The following is a 16,970-nucleotide window of genomic DNA, read 5'->3' on the forward strand; positions in this document are numbered from 1 at the left end:
TTCAACAGTATAAAAAGCTTTCAGTAAGTCTACAAATGCTGTAAATGTAGGATTGTCTTTCGTTAAGCTATGTTCTAAGAGAAGTCCCAGCGACGGTACTGCCTTGTATGTTCCTACATTTCTCCGGAACCAAAATTTATCATCCATGAGCTCGGATTCTACCAGTTTTCCCCATTCTGCCGTAAATAATTCCTGTGAATATTTTGCAACCATGGCTTACAAAACTGATGGTTCGGCAATATTCACATTTACCTTCTTTGGAATTGGTATTATAATATTATTCCTGAAGTCCGAGCGTATTTCGCCAGTCTTATATATCTTGCACACCTGGTATAGGTATTTTGTTATTGGTGGCTCTCGCAAAGATCTCAGTAATTCTTTGGCAATGTCGAAGCCAGACAAAATAAAACATGGCCACAAATTATTTTAAGCTTTTCTTGACAACTTACACCAAACAACAAAGAAATCATCCAGCTTCAAAAGACAGCTAAAGACATATCTACTCAGACAACAATAAGGACTACCATTGAACCTGTAGGCACTCGTTACCCTTACACATCCTTCTTCCCAACCAGATCTTCCTCTTTTCCTAATATTCTCATCTGGTGTAGTCTCCATAAATTCTTTTTCCAAGGACTCGCTATATCAGAAAACATATACAACGTACACCTGTAGATTAATTTTACATCTACCACTATCATTGTTGTTGTTGATGTCATTCTGAATGTAATTTTCACTCTGCAGTAGAGTGTGCGTTAGTTTGGAACCTCCGGGTAGGTTAAAACTGTGTCCCGGACCAAGATTCAAACTCGGAACATTTGCTTTCGCGGGCAAGTAATCCACCGACTAAGCTACCCAGGCACGAGTCACAACCTTTCCTCACGGGTTTACTTCCCCCAGTACTTCGCCTCCTACCTTCCGACCTTCACAGAGGCTCTTCTGGGAAACTTGTAAGACCAGCACTCCTGGAAGAAAGGATATAGCGGAGACTTGGCTTAGCCACAGCCTGGAAAATGTTTCCAGAATAAAATTCTTGCTCTGTAGCGGAGTGTACGCTGATATGATACTTCCGGGCAGATGAAAACTGTTTGCCGGACCGAGAGTCGAACTCGGGATATTTACCTTTCGTGGGCATGTGTTCTAACGCCTGAGCTACCCAGGCACAACTCACGACCCCTCCTCACAGTTTTACAAAATTTGGAAAGTAGGAGACGAGGTACTGGCGGAAGCAAAGCTGTGAGGACGAGTCGTAAATCATGCCTGGTAGCTCAGTCGGTTCGAGCGAGGCTGTAAGATTCCCGTCCCAGATGAACGTGCTTCCTCTTTCACATCGTTGCAGAACGGAGAAATCGTAAGAGGCGACTCATCACGCCAGTTATTGAGGAGGCCTGCAACGTGCAGAGATACAAACCGCCATCTCCCGTGTCATCACAGATTATTACCGCGCTCTTTATCTGGCCGGTCAACGGCCTGACAATGACACTGAAGGCGTCCTACACGATCTGCCACCTTCGGGTAGGGCACATGTAGACGACACATTCTTGGAGGCCATCACGCTGAAGGAACTCTGCGTGGCCCTGTCGCGGGGCGCCAGAAACAAATCCCCTGCACCTGATGGTTTTCGGCCTGAATTTGTAGCACCTTTTCTGACCTGACGGGGTAAGTTCGGCGACATATGTGCTGTGAACCCCCGGATCCGGACTTTTGCGTCCCCCTCGAATTTTTTAAGGGCCAACACAGGAGGGTGCAGATCACAAGACTTAACGCTCGCTGACGTTAGTGAATTTGCACTGCAAGCTGTTCGCACGCCTACTTGGAGCTCTCCTCCTCGCTACTGTCAAGGGTGTCACTCACACAGACCAAATATGTCCTGGAGGTGGCAGTAATACACACTCGTCGTTACGCTCCTATAGAGATGTTGTGGCGCTAATGTCGGCGTGTTATTTAGAAGGCGCCGTCATGGCGGTTGATCTAGATCACGCATTCGATCGAGTTGAGCACAGTTTCTTGCAGGCCGTCTTAGAGAATATGGGTCTGCCCCCGGTATCGGCAGGTGTAGTTCTCCGTCTCATCCGCAGGGCCCGTTCCACGGTCTTGGTCAAAGGCTACCGCTCGCCAGCATTCACTATTGAGAGCTCAGTGCGACGAGGCTGCCCTCTGTCAGCCTTTCTCTTCGCCGTCGCCCTCGAGCCTGCTCTTCCTGGTCTACGATAACGTTTGGAGTGCATTCACCTGCGCAGCGTCCATTTTAAATGTGTCTGCGTGCACTGGGTAGTTTCCTTGGCGCGGTCGGCAGAAGATATATGTACGGTGACCGCGTGACTTCAGCGCTAAGGTGAGATGACCAGGAGCCGCAACAACCTGCGTAAGTCGTACTGCATGGATGTGAGCAGAGGACTGAATATCAATGCGCCAGTGCCCATTGACAAGGTCCCATCAATGAAATGTTTGGGAGTGATATTGCATGGGAACGTGCAGCGTACGGCAGAAGTTACATATCGCAGACAACTTAATATGATCCGCAAGCAAGTTCATTTCCATACCTTTAGAACGCTTCATTGATCATGCGGGCACATTTTGTGAACGTCTATCTCGCCCAGAAACTTAATCATTACACACACGTTCTCTCAATGCCCGCTTCGCAGGTTGCCAAGTTCCAGGCGGCCTTTCGTTATTTCGTCAACAGTGCTAGGTGTTCAAGACCCATTATGAGATACTGGCGGTACCTACATATGCTGGCGGCTTTGGAATGACAAACGTGGAAAATAGGACGTGCTCTCTTCCTGCGGACGATGCGCTACGTGCCTCGGACAAGGACACCCTCACTGGCACACTGATTGAGGAGGTGGCGCCTCAATCCCTCTAGCTCCCAATTCCTGTAAAACATATCATTCCGCCACTACGTCACATTCGCACCTATCTGTCGACATGAATCATCTGTTGGATGCCCTACCAACCGCGCTGGTGCCTGGAACCAAGGACTTCTTCCGCTACTTTCAGTAGATACTACCTGCCGTCGTGAATGAATGCCGACATCCGGCGGCTGGCTGCAAATTTTGGAAATTTGTGGTAGGGTCCTATCGTACCAAACTGCTGAGGTCATCGCTCCCTAAGCTTACACACTACTTAACCTAAGTTAAACTTACGCCAAGGACGACACACACACCCATGCCCGAGTGAGGACTCGAACCTCTGACGGGGGGAGCCGCGCGGACCGTGACAAGACGCCCGAGACCGCGTGGCTACCCCGTGGGGGGGGGGGGGGGGGGGGGCTGGCTGCAAGCGGCTGTGGAGTAACATACACTGCCTTTCCTTCCCACAGCGGTGAGAGCGTTGTAGTGTGTGATAACGACCGAAAAATTCCCCAACCGACAAAATGTATGCATTATACATTTTGCCGAGGACTCTCTCTGCACACATGCGCAGCTATCGACACATGCACCGTTTCGTTTGTGATACAGCTGCCGACTGTTGGCTCCTCACACGCCGCATGCTGGTAGTGTTGTCGCGACGGACGCCTCAGTCCGTAGAGTCCACCGAACTGCTCCATCCTGACGTCACTTACTACCCTCATAGCCTAATGCCAAGGTGTGGGTTAAAGGTACGGCGTTGTCACACTTTTTAATGAGTTGTTAGATTTTTGGCACTACTTAAGGAGCAACTTCACGGCTTTAAGGTGCAACGTGTTGTCTGGTTTCCTCTTTGGAAATTACTTTGGGTCGTTGTTTATATATCCTCCAGAGAATTAGGGTGTACCGGGTGTGAGAAGAGATTGAAGCTATAGCAAAGAATGGCATGACGTGAGACATCAACAGTAATTATCCGATGTTTAACCCTCAATAAACGAGAAGGCGCTCTGGACATCATACTGTCTCGCTACTGTGGACAATCCCGGTGGAAAAACAAAATAAATAATAATACGTAAAAACTAAAATATACAAAAATAATTGTACCTTTTCGTCTCTCTCGCTTTCTTTTTACAAAACGATCGGAGGCACGTTTTGTGTTTGTTCATGAGCGGAACCTGAAGTGGTGGCAGCAGTTCGTCCTAGTTAGCTTTTAGTGGGCAAGTGGTTGGGGCATTAGTTATTGTTTTTGTTAATAGGTTAGATAGGTTTTGGGGAAAGGGGTGGGGGGGGTGGGGGGGTAGTATGGGTATTAGGGCCAACGCCTGAAAAGGGAACAAAAAATAGTCGGTAGAGCACTTGCCGGTGAAAGCCACGACTCCCTAGTTCGAGGCTCGCTCTGACACACAGTTTTAATCTGCAAGAACGTTTAATTAATGTCATTATTATTTTTTTTACAATCGTATTGACCATCTAGGATCATATAACAACTTCAGTTACTCTTCTCCCTTTGTTGTTGTTTCTAATTTTTCCAGTATTCCTTATTTTCTCCCCATGAAGTCTCTTCCTTTCTTCTGTCCATGTTGTTTCCAACTTTTTATTTCACCTGCTTTGAAAGCCTTCCAGATTTAGTATTTTATTTTTAAAACGGTTTCTTTTTGCTGTTTCTGATTCTTTGATGTTGTTTCTTTCTAGATCTTTCCTTACTTCTGTAATCCATGTTATTGTCGCTTTCTTCTTCCAGAAATATAGGAGCATTTGTTTTGTATCTATTTCCATCCATTCGGTAGAGGTGTCCGAAAAAGGTTAATCTTCGTTTGGCCATTACTTCAGATATTTTTGTAGGTCTCCTCGTTACTTCTTATTTTCCAACCATCTGCAGTTTTTATTGCACCCATTATTTTTCTAATAATCCTTCTTTCCAGTACCTCTAGTCTGTTCATATTATAGTTCATCGTTAGACATTCAGATCCATATAAGCATTCTGGTAGTACCACTGTGGTGTAGCGTTTTACTTTTGTTTTTTTAGATATACGTTTGTTGTTGTAAATATTTTTGGTAAAACCATATGCTCTTTGCATTTTGTTAATTCTTACATCTATTGCACATTTTTTCTAGTCCATTCTGTTGTAAAGTCTCTCAAAGATATTTAAATTTATTTACTAGCTCTATTTTACCTATTTGTGTTTCTATGAATTTTGGCGTATTTTTTTATGTTTGTCATGAATTTTGTTTCTTCAGCTGAAATTTTGAGACCAGTTCTGTTTGCTATTTTTCCCAGAAGGTTTATCTGAATAACTGCTTCTGTCAGGTTTTCTGAAAGTATTGCAAAATCATCCGCAAAAGCCAAGCAGTTTACCTTGATTCCATTTGTTTTCCTTCCCAGAGTTATTGATTCAGTTTTGTGATTTTTTAGCTCTGATTTCCAGATCCTTACAATTTTTTCTAGAACACAATTGAGCAGTAAAGGAGATAAACCATCACCTTGTCTAACAGTAGTTTTTAATTCAAATGGCTGAGATACTTCTCCCATAAATTTGACTTTAGATATTGTACCTGTTAGTGTTTCACCAATTATATTTGCTAATCTTGATTTAGCACCAAATTCTCTAATGACTTTATCTAATGTTTCTCTGTCTATACAATCATATGCTTCCTTGAAATCAATAAATTACACTATTATTGGTTTGCTGGTTAACATTCCATGGGGAATTATTGGCTTTAAGTTAAAAATTTGTTTTGCACAGGATCTCACCCTTCGAAAACCACCCTGATATTCTTCCAGTTGTTTGTCTAAAGTATCTACTACTCCGTTCAGGAGAATTTTTATAATATTTTGTATGCCACTGGCAGAAGTGATTCTCCTCTGTAATGATTGACATTTTGTTTGTCTCCCTTTTAGGGTAGCGGGTGGATGAATGCTGTTTTCCATTCAACTGGAATCTTTTCAGTTTTCCACATGTTCTCAAGAAGCAGTTGTAGGTCTTTTATGATATTTGGTTCTGACCACTTCAGTAATTTTACTGTAATGGAGTCTTCACCACTTGCTTTATTGTTTTTGAGTGTTTTGATAGCTTCATGAATTTCTAACTCTGTTGGTGGAAAATCTTCCTCTAGATTTTGCAGTGTCACTGGAAATTCTAATTTATCTGTTGGAACTGGATGTTTAACAACTTTCAAAAAGTTTTACGAAAATTTCACAATTTTCATTATTATTTAATCCCATTTTGCCATTTTCATCTTTGAAAGAAATACTTGGTGCCTGATGTCCTTGAAGTACGTGTTTAAAAATTTGGTAAAAATTTCTAGTATTATTTTTGGTGAAATTTTCTTCTATTTCAATAAGCTGAGAATTTTCAAAGTTTCTTTTTATTTTCCAGATTATTTTTGATGTGTCTTTTCTTTGTTGTCTGAATTGTTCGAAGTCTTCCTCTTTTTTCCAACATATCCATTTTCTCCATTTTTGAGCTCGTTTTATTAGCACTTCTTCACACTCCTCATTCAACCATGTCTTCTTTTTATTCTTGGCCAATCCTAAAGTTATCTCTGCTGCTTGAGTTATTTGCATCTGGAGTTCACGCCGATCACCTTCTTTACTTGTCTCAATTTCTTCTCTAAATTTTTCTGTATTTTCTTTTGTAATATTAGCTGTAGTGGTGTTGTATCTGATCACTTTCTTGACCACCTTTCTTTTTTTAGATGGGAGAAATTTTATTTTAATCTTAGAGAGGTAACGATCTGAGTCGAATTCCCCATTTGTGAATATTTTATCATTCATAATTTCTGTGATTTACCTTTTAGATGTGGCTATATGATCCAGTTGAAATTCTCCTAGGTTTGGATTTGGATGTCTCCAAGTTTTGGCCTTTCTTGGTAGTTTGCGGAAATGTGTGGACATGAGTTTTAACTGGAACATTTTATATTGATCAGTCTTTCACCATGTCTGTTTGTTCTTGTTTGTGCTGGATATTCACCAATCCTAAATTTCTTTTCCTTCCCAGTTTGCGCATTGAAGTCATCAAAAAGTATTTTAACGTTCTTTTGAGGTATGATAGAAATTCCAGATTCTAAAATATCCGAGAATTGATTTACTTTCTACAGGTTTCTTCTGTTGCCTGCATTTATAGGTGCATGACACTTTATGAGGGTGTAACTTTTATTCTTGCACTTTATTGTTAACATTGATATTCGTTCTGAATTCGATCTAAATTCTGTTACACTGTCTACAATTTTTTTGTTTACGTAAATTGCTGTTACGAACGTCAGCATGTTTTCCATTACTCTCACTGCTGGTTTCCCTTTATAAATTCTATAATGTTGTGTATCAATTACATTTTCATGTAAGAATCGTGTTTCCTGGACTGCTATAATTTGCATATCGTTCTTCTGCAGAAATAATTCTAATTCCTTTTGTTTCCCAATTTTTAGAAGAGAATTTACATTTAATGTTCTAAAGTAGTACTTCTTCTTGAACTGAAACTTGGGAGGTTTTTCAATATATTCCATCTCCTCTCATCGCAGATGTTGGAACTCCCCAGAACCCTTGGTCCCATTGCATTACATGATGTAATGATGGATTCCTCATCACAGCTACCACCTGGGGTAGAACATCCATTGTGCGAACTTTCCATTTTGCAAACTTAAAGCTGTAAATTGTAAAGAGTAGGGAATCCAAAATCATCCCCGAATTCCCAAAGTAAGAGCAGGTTGTTTGCCTGGGATATTACTTATTCAGCCACCACTAATATGTGGAACAGACGCTGTCGGTGTACCGCTATTAACATGTGGAACAGGCATGCCCTCTGCTCACTTTGGCCTTGGACAAGAGGCTGCCTCTTCCGCCAGCTCCACCATACCAAAGTCCACCTTCTCCATCTTCGTTGCCGTTGAGGTCTTCACCATATCCCTGGCAAGGGGCCCTCACAAGGTACTATCACCCGGGCCAGGTGAGCCAAGGTGTTTTAATGAGGTGTTACTCCTCCTTTCTCAACCAGGCTTGGGACCAGCTATGGTGAAGCCATTATTGTTATTATTTCTTTCCTTTCTCAGACATTATGTCTGGTTAAAAACGAAAATTGACATGGACATTGATGATGCATGACTTCCTTTTAACAGTACGGTATATGTTACATTGAATTTAGGAACTTTCGGGTAGTTGAACATGTATCAATAATTACGGATTTCTGTAGTTGTATGTATAAGTTTGGATGTAGCTGTATTGCATTGATGTACTGGTGGATATTGTGTGGTAAGACTCCTGTAGTTGATTGTATAATTGGTATAATGTCAACTTTATCCTGATGCCTCATGTCCTTCCTCAGCTAGTTGGATGTATTTTTCAATTTTTTCTCCTGTTTTCTTCTGTATATTTGTTGTATTGGGTATGGATATTTCGATTAGTGGTGTTAATTTCTTCTTTCTATTGGTGAGTCTGATGTCAGGTTTGTTATGTGATGTTGTTTTATCTGTTATAATGGTTCTGTTCCAGTATAATTTGTATTCATCCTTCTCCAGTACATTTTGTGGTGCATACTTGTATGTGGGAATGTGTTGTTTTATAAGTTTATGTTGTAAGGCAAGCTGTTGGTGTATTATTTTTGCTACATTGTCATGTCTTCTGGGGTATTCTGTATTTGCTAGTATTGTACATCCGCTTGTGATGTGATCTACTGTTTCTATTTGTTGTTTGCAAAGTCTGTATTTATCTGTTGTGGTATTGAGATCTTTAATAATATGCTTGCTGTAATATCTGGTGTTTATTGTTTGATCCTATATTGCAATCATGAATCCTTCTGTCTCACTGTATATATTGCCTTTTCTTAGCCATGTGTTGGATGCGTCTTGATCGATGTGTGGCTGTGTTGGATGATACGGGTGCTTGCCACGTAGTGTTTTCTTTTTCCAATTTACTTTCTTTGTATCTGTTGATGTTATGTGATCTAGAGGGTTGTAGAAGTGGTTATGAAATTGCAGCGATGTAGCCGATGTATTTATATGAGTGATTGCTTTGTGTATTTTGCTAGTTTCTGCTCTTTCTAGAAAGAATTTTCTTAAATTGTCTACCTGTCCATAAAGTAGGTTTTTTATGTCGATAAATCCCCTTCATCCTTCCTTTCTGCTTAATGTGAGTCTTTCTGTTGCTGAATGTATGTGAGGTATTCTATATTTGTGGCATTGTGATCGTGTAAGCGTATTGAGTGCTTCTAGGTCTGTGTTACTCCATTTCACTACTCCAAATGAGTAGGTCAATATTGGTATAGCATAAGTATTTATAGCTTTTGTCTTGTTTCTTGCTGTCAATTCTGTTTTCAGTATTTTTGTTAGTCTTTGTCTATATTTTTCTTTTAGTTCTTCTTTAATATTTGTATTATCTATTCCTATTTTTTCTGTATCATAGATATTTATAGGCATCTGTTTTTTCCATCGCTTCTATGCAGTCGCTGTGGTTATCCAATATGTAATCTTCTTGTTTAGTGTGTTTTATTATTATTATTATTATTATTGCTATTATCAATATTATTGACAGCAGCTGCAGTAGTACAAGTACTGGCAACATTAACGTTATTGCTTCATGGTCAATATTATTTATTGATATTGCAAGCTGAGACACTAAGGTCATTTTGTCATATTAAATTTGTTATTGCTTACGTAACGATGATATAAGAAAGGTACTGTATGCGCGAAACCCTGGTCCTATGTAGGAGACGAGCTGATGGCCATAATCGGAATGGGTTACATAAATAATTAAAGATAAACCATTACATAACTATCCAAAACGAATCTGAGCTCCGGAAAAATACAAATTTTCTGTTTTGCACATATTAAAGCTTCGAGACCAACCTGCGTGTGTCGAGATTGCCGGTGGTTTCTGAATGAAGTGGTATCGCGACATCTGTGCTCTCTGATTTTCATTTCTGGCTCAGCTTATAATGGTATATGAAGTCACAGAACTCGAGCCTTTACGCATCAGAAAAAGCCAATCAGTACATTGACCAGCTGTTCCATAAAGTTATCATTTCAGTCTGGTGAGCAGTTTCCTGGGCACATTTATTTGTCAGTAGCTTTTGAGAGGTATCATTCCACCGTAAATTGTCTTTCTGGACTTTTGGCGCCGATTAGTCCAAAAATTGGATCGCTGTATTTCAGAATTCCAGTAAGTTTGTTGTTCGACGTGTGAAGAAAGAATGATGCAGATGCTTCAATTCTTATTCGTAATCTTTATTGCTGCTTGCGAATCTTGAGGGAATTTTTCATAATTAATGGCGACTGGCAAAAAGCCTTCTCGAATAATTTAACACCCAGCGTGATATAATCCATACGGTGAAAGCACAGCCCTGACAGTTAAAGTGGGCTGCTTTGCGCGCCTTCTACGACCAATCACATGATGCTATTTTGTTTACATATCTATGACAACGCCTGAGTGTGATTTTATGCGCTTATATACGCTCGTTCAAGCAAATACTGCATACTCTCCATACCCTCGCCCAAGGGGCTTCCACCAACTTCCCCTCCCTGATGATGCCCTCATCCCCTCCATCTGCCCCTCCTACCAACTTTGATCCTCCCCTTTCACCCCCTGTGTTTTTTCCCAAGGGCACCCTCTCTCCCTTCTCTCCCTCCTCCCTTCCCCCTCCCACCTTACCCCAGCCTTCCTCTACCCCCCTACCTTCTTTCCTCCCGCTCCCATCTCCTCTGCCAGTGGCATCTACACCCTCCCCTCTCCCTCCTCCCCCACCTTTTCCCCTTTTGGCAGGTCCCCGGACTCGTACACGTACAGTGAACATTCGCGCGCCAGAGATCTTCGCCAGTGTTTGTGCCATCGTGTTAGTGATTCAGTGTTTCGTCGTTTGTGCTCCTTTGTTCATGTGTGTCATTTCTGTCGTCTCTGTTAGTGTCAGAGTACTGAACGTTTTTTATTTGGACACTGCACCTGTGAACGACTTCTTGTATTTTAACTTTGTGTGTTTACTGTTGTTTATCTACCGTGTTGTTTCGTTTTTCGATGTCTCCTCTTGTACTGAATGTATTATCTGTGGCCGAAGAGCGGCGTAGTTTTGCCGCTGACGGCCTACCTTGTTTGAGGTTTGAGAATGACAATAAAGAAAAAAAAACAAATACTGCATTAGTCCTTAATCTCCGCCTCGAGAAATCCATCGCGTAGGTCCCCTGGAAGCACACAGAAGTGCCGCAACACGATGTGGCATGGACTCGACTGATGTTTGAAGTAGTGCTAGAGGGAATTTGCACCATAAATCCTGCAATGCTGTCCATAAATTCGTAATACTACGGGGGAGGGGGGATGAAGGTCTGAACAGCACATTCCAGATATGCTGTGATGTTCATATCTGGGGAGTTTGGTGGCCAGCGGAAGTGTTTAAACTCAGAAGAGTGCTCCTGGAGACACTCTGTAGCAATTCTGGACGTGGGGGGTGTCGCATTGCCCTGCGGGAATTGCTCAAGTCCGTCGGAATGCACAGTGGACATGAATAGATGCAGGTGGTCAGACATGATACTTATGTACGTGTCATCTGTCAGAGCCGTACTAGACATATCAGGGGTCCCATATCACTCCAACTACACACGCCCACGCCATTACAGAGCCTCCACCAGCTTGAACAGGCCCCTGCTGATACGCAGGGGTCGATGGATTCATGAGGTTGTGCCCATACCCGTACATGTCCATCTACTCGATACAATTTGAAACGAAACATGTCTAACGAGGCAACATTTTCCAGTCATCAACAGTCAGTTGTCGGCGTTGACGAGCCCCAGCAAGGTGTAAAGCTTCGTGCCGTGCAGTCATTAAGGGTAGACAAGTGGGCCTTCGACTGTGAAAGCCCATTTCGATGCTGTTTCGTTGAGTGGTTCGCACAATGACACTTGTTGATGGCCCAACATTGAAGTCTGCTATAATTTGTTATCTTGTTCTCTTGCATAGGCGTTGCCGACCGCAGTCCCATATTCTGTCTGTTTACGTATATCTGTATTTGGATACGCAACCCCATGGCAGAGTCTTTGGCGCTTCAGTGTGTATGATAGGATAGCATTTTATCACCGCTTTCCTCTGCTTCTTATCGGCACCGACAACTGAAATGCGAAGTAACCTACACCTTCTTTTTCACTAGACCGCCTCAGTTTCCTCTCCCACTTCTCCTACGAGTTCGATGTTTCAGCCTCTCTGGTAGTATGTTGTGGATTGTTTTAATGTCCTCGGTATCTGACTCCCGTAAAGCAACATATCCGTAAGGCAACATCTCATCCGTAAGGCAGCATCTCATCCACGCAATATTCCGAGGCGTGTGAACACCAGTAAACCCTGAAGAAGGTCCTGGCAAAGTTTTCAAAACATCAGACTTGCGGAAAAAGTGGAAGAGGGAAATGGCGTCGCTAAGTCACGTAGGAGATTTTGCTTTAATTGCCAAAGACCACGAAAGCTTAGAGCTTACACAAGAGGAAACACGGTCCCACACACTAGATCTCACAGTGACCCACACAACATGTTACGCTCAAGACACAGCATTCACGCCTTACACGAAAACATCCGCCAAAGGGTACAAGTACAGAAATCATTTGTGCTTCACGTTACCGAAGCTCTAGGAGACATCACACTATTCAGTGACGTACAACGTTCACAGCTCCTACTTTTAAACCTGAAATACGTGGCGTAGAAAAATGTGGAAAAGCCTAAAACGTAACACCTTACCATGCCTAATACGCTGTAGGAAACCCGTTGCCATTCAAAACAGCTGCCAGTAGTCTCGAAATGGGTAAACATGGGTCCCATATGGTTCTCAAGGAAATCGTATACAATTCTCCGACAAAACATTGTCAATTTTAGATAACTAAGGTGGAGATGGATAGCGATAACGCAGCAAATTTGTGTCAGTTTTAGGTAACGATGGTGGAGGTGATAGCGACAGCACACTCTTCTCTCTAACGTAGCCCACAAAGGCTCAAATAACACTGAGAGCTGGTGACAGTGATGACCAGGGGAGATACGACGATTCGTCCTCTTGCTCACGAAATCAGTCCCTGACAGTTCCAGATGTATGAACAGGGGCCCTATCGTCTTGGAACACAGCACTGGGAACTAAACATTGTACCATAGGCATACTACCAACTGATGTTCTTCCATTGCTCCATAGTCCACGTTTCATGGCTTCGGCACTACGTTTTCCTGTTGCGGACATTTGCATCACTGATGAGTGGATTAATTCCAACTCGCCGTTCAATTTCCTGCTAATGGATGTAACTTCTGGTTTTTTTGGTGCTGACAGGGTTCGCGAATGCAACATTCAGTTCTGCAGTGACTTTTGCATCTGTCTTCCTCTTATTTTTGGTGAGAATACCTTCGATGTGGTGCCTCTCGAAACACAAAAAAAATTATCAAAACTAGACATGACTGTCTTAATGGGATTTCCGCGATCGTTCATTAAATAAAAATATGGCATTTCAGTCTTTGATAGCTATTTTTTATTTTCAATGACCGGTTTCAGGCTAGCTGCCCATCTTCAGATCTGAAGATTTTATTTTACCAAAAAAGTTAGGCTGCCTTAGTCACGGAGCACCATACGAGCACCAACACTATACCCACGTTCCAAATCACTTAGCTGTGACATAACGCACTGTCAACTACACAGAACACTTTTCTAACCATGACCACTTGCAACGGTTCGAGGACATAGCATGCAGGCTTGGCTAAGATTCGAATTTACATTGAAGCATCCATTTCTCGAGGTGTTGCCATATTTTTGTCCAACCCCTCTATGTATTTCGATGCCCATCCTGTTGCTCCATGCTGCAATATTGTAATATGTTGCAGGTGAGAAACCACACGTGTGCGAGGTGTGTGGCAAGGGGTTCTCGACGTCCAGTTCTCTCAACACGCACAGGCGCATACATAGTGGAGAGAAGCCGCACCAATGCCAGGTCTGTGGCAAGAGGTTCACCGCCAGCTCCAACCTCTACTACCACCGCATGACGCATTCCAAGGTCAGTAGATATCTCCTGCCAGCGAAAGAACATTTGGCTGTCGGTTCTTGCACGTAGCCACTGAGAACGCTGAATGCAGTGCGTGATTCCTTTACTACGTCACAGAAACCACTTTTGTTCTTCCAATATGTCAGTTACAGGGTGACAATCATTGAACTATATGAAATAAAATCGTCATAACTTCTGAACGGTTTACGTTAGGAACTTTCAAACTGCATGGTTAGCCACGGGACGTGGTGGGAATTAGTATGCGCATTGTTCTTTGGTTTAGCAACGAAGCCCACTATCATTTGGATGGATTCTTCAATAAGCATAACTGGCGCATTTGGGGGACTGAGAATCCGCATTTCGAGATCGAGAAGTCCCTTCACCCTCAACTGGTGACTGTCTGGTGTGCTATGACCAGTCACGCAATAATCAGTGTGATATTACTTGACGGCACGGTGATTACCGAACGGTGCGTGAAGGTTTTGGAAGATGATTTCATCCCCATTATCCAAAGTGACCCCGATTTCGACAAGATGTGGTTCATGCAAGATCTCGACTCCACCGAAACAGGAGAGCCTTTGATGTTCTAGAGGAGCACATTGGGGACCGCATCCTGGCTCTAGGATACCCAGAAGCCACTGGCATGGGCCTCATTTGCCACCATAATCTCTGGATCTGAACACATGTGACTCCTTTTTGTGGGGCTGTATTAAAGACAAGATGTATAGCAATAATCCCAAAACCATATCTGTGCTGAAAACAGCCATTCAAGAGGTCATCGATGTTCGGACATTTCAGTGGGTCATGCAGAATTTCGCTATTCGTCTGCGCCACCTCATCCCAAATGATGGCAGGCAGATCGAAGATGTCTTAACCTAAATCAAGATATCTATAGTGACGTTTACAAGTTGAAGTAGGTGTGCGCACTCGGTAGTTTGTAAGTAATTCATGTTTTTTCATGTAGTTCAATAATTGTCACCCTGTCTATACAGGGGAACGATTGAACAGCTGCTCATTAACGAAGTTTCGACGAAGATGGCGTATGAATAGGATTCTGACGAGTTCCATGTGTCGTACGATTAATAGATGTGAAGTGGGAAGAAACAAGAGCTAACCAGAAAGTAACACGTTTTGAAATAAAAAATTAATAATATGGAAAAACCAAATTTTATTATATAGATTTTAAAGGTACGCTCCTAAGCTATTTTCTACATAACCGCCTTTCAAATTGAGGCACTTATCATATCGTGGCACAAGTTTGGCATCAGTATCAAAGCATTGTGTAGAGTGCCATGTCTTCATTGATGGAAAGAGGTGGTAGTCGCTCGGTGCCAAATCGAGGCTGTATGGTGGATGATCAAACATCTCCGATCTAAAACCCCGTAGGAGCACACGGGTGCGATTGGTCGTGTGTGGACGTGCGTTTCCCCCCATGTTTGTTTTGAATTGCCCAGCTTAACTTTGTCGGTGTTTTACAATACCTCTATGAGTTAATTGTTGTGCCTCGTTCAAGAAAATCAGCGAGAATCACTCCCTTAGAGTCCTAAAAACAGTAGCCATGATCTTTCTTGCTAAGAGCGTTTGCAAACACTTTCTTGGTTTACTGGGAGAATTTGTGTGTCCTCATTCCATCTATGGCGTTTTTGCTTCACAGTTGACTTGCATCACTCATATCTCGCTCCACTTTGCTACCATTTTCCTCGTAATCTTCGAGGAAGGTCAGCCGGCCTCTGTTTTTTGTGGCCTTCCGTTAGGATTTTGAGAACGCAGTTAGCACAAAATTTGTGGTACCCAGGTTTATCCGATACAGTTTCATGCACCAAACGCCGTGAAATTTGGGGAAAATGTTGCGAAAGTTCCATAATGGTGAAACAACGATTTTCACGAATTTTGCCGTTGATTTCGACACCAGTTTGCCAGTCACAAGGCTGGACCTACCATTGCGGTCCCCATTGTGAACATTTCGTACGGCGATTTTTACCATCAGTCCACCACTGCCTCACTCGGCTTTCACTAATTTTTCCTTTTCCGCGCACATCACAAAGGTCGCGATAAATTTCAACTGGTTCGCAGTTTTTGGTCAACAAAAACAGAACGTAACATAACGCACCTGACAAGTGGCGAAATTTTCTATTGCTGCGCACATTTTAAGACGTCATTGTAAGAACGTTATAGCACCAAGATAGCGGCTGTAGTCCCACCCATCGCCACGATAGATCAAACCGTCTGTTATTTTCTCGGTAGCCCCCGTTTATACTGGTACAGGAAATACTAGAAAAGCATTGACTGTATCGACTACATCAACATCTATGGTCGCCACCTTACTGCGTGTGGCGGAGGGTACTTCCGGCTCCACTATAATTTCTCCCCTTTCCTGTTCCAAACGGTACGCTGGAAGCACTACTGTCGGTAAAGTTACATTTCATCGACGTGCTAATTTTTCAAGATTTATGTGCGAGGAAATAATCTTACATGCTGGACCCTTCTTGGAGCCTATGGTCTCTGAATTTGGACAGTAAATCACTCTGTGGTGCATAGTGCCTCTCTTGCGGCGTCTGACACTGCAGTTAAATGACAATTTCCATGACGCTTTCGCGTTTAGTAAACAATCCTGTGACGAATCTCGCCGCTCTTCTTTGGAAATTTTCTGTCTCTTGTATTAATCACAGACTGACGAACAATCCTCGCAAGTCGGTCGGCCTAGGATTTTGGAAGCTAGCACTTTTTTGGAGGAATTACAACTACAGAGCCAGACGACGTACGAATCGTTTGACGGCGAAATTTCGATATTATCCGGTAACAACAGTAGTTGAAATGGACTGGAAACATTTCTGGATGTACAACTTTCAATTTTTTTTACTTATTTACACATGAGGGCCTTCAAGAATCCTTGACTAACTCGTTTCATCTAACATTTTAGTACCCATGGCATATGAATTATACATGGTGTATCGAAAAAGACTGTACAACTTTCTAAAATTGGTACAAACTTATTCATACGACTTACAATGCTTAGTATTGGTGTTATTTGAAGCAAAATGTACCAAGTTTCGACTCGAGGGCACGCTAGTACAGAATAGTACAGAATTGCGCCACCTTAAGTGCTAGCGGCAGTTGAAGCAAATATGGCTGCCTTTACGAGTC

The 16,970-nt window shown here is 42.5% G+C and overlaps 1 protein-coding gene across 1 annotated transcript in view; it reads left to right on the plus strand.

Annotated features, from left to right (window-relative positions):
- LOC126419440 (zinc finger protein 239-like) overlaps positions 1 to 16,970 on the plus strand; it is a 104,954-nt gene that overhangs the window by 23,244 nt on the left and 64,740 nt on the right. Inside the window, exon 2 of the mRNA XM_050086627.1 lies at positions 13,669 to 13,838. Coding sequence (XP_049942584.1) covers positions 13,669 to 13,838 — 170 coding nt within the window. The remainder of the gene's footprint in view (positions 1 to 13,668; positions 13,839 to 16,970) is intronic.

Source organism: Schistocerca serialis, chromosome 9 (genome assembly GCF_023864345.2).
Source record: "Schistocerca serialis cubense isolate TAMUIC-IGC-003099 chromosome 9, iqSchSeri2.2, whole genome shotgun sequence".
NCBI lineage: Eukaryota > Metazoa > Arthropoda > Insecta > Orthoptera > Acrididae > Schistocerca > Schistocerca serialis.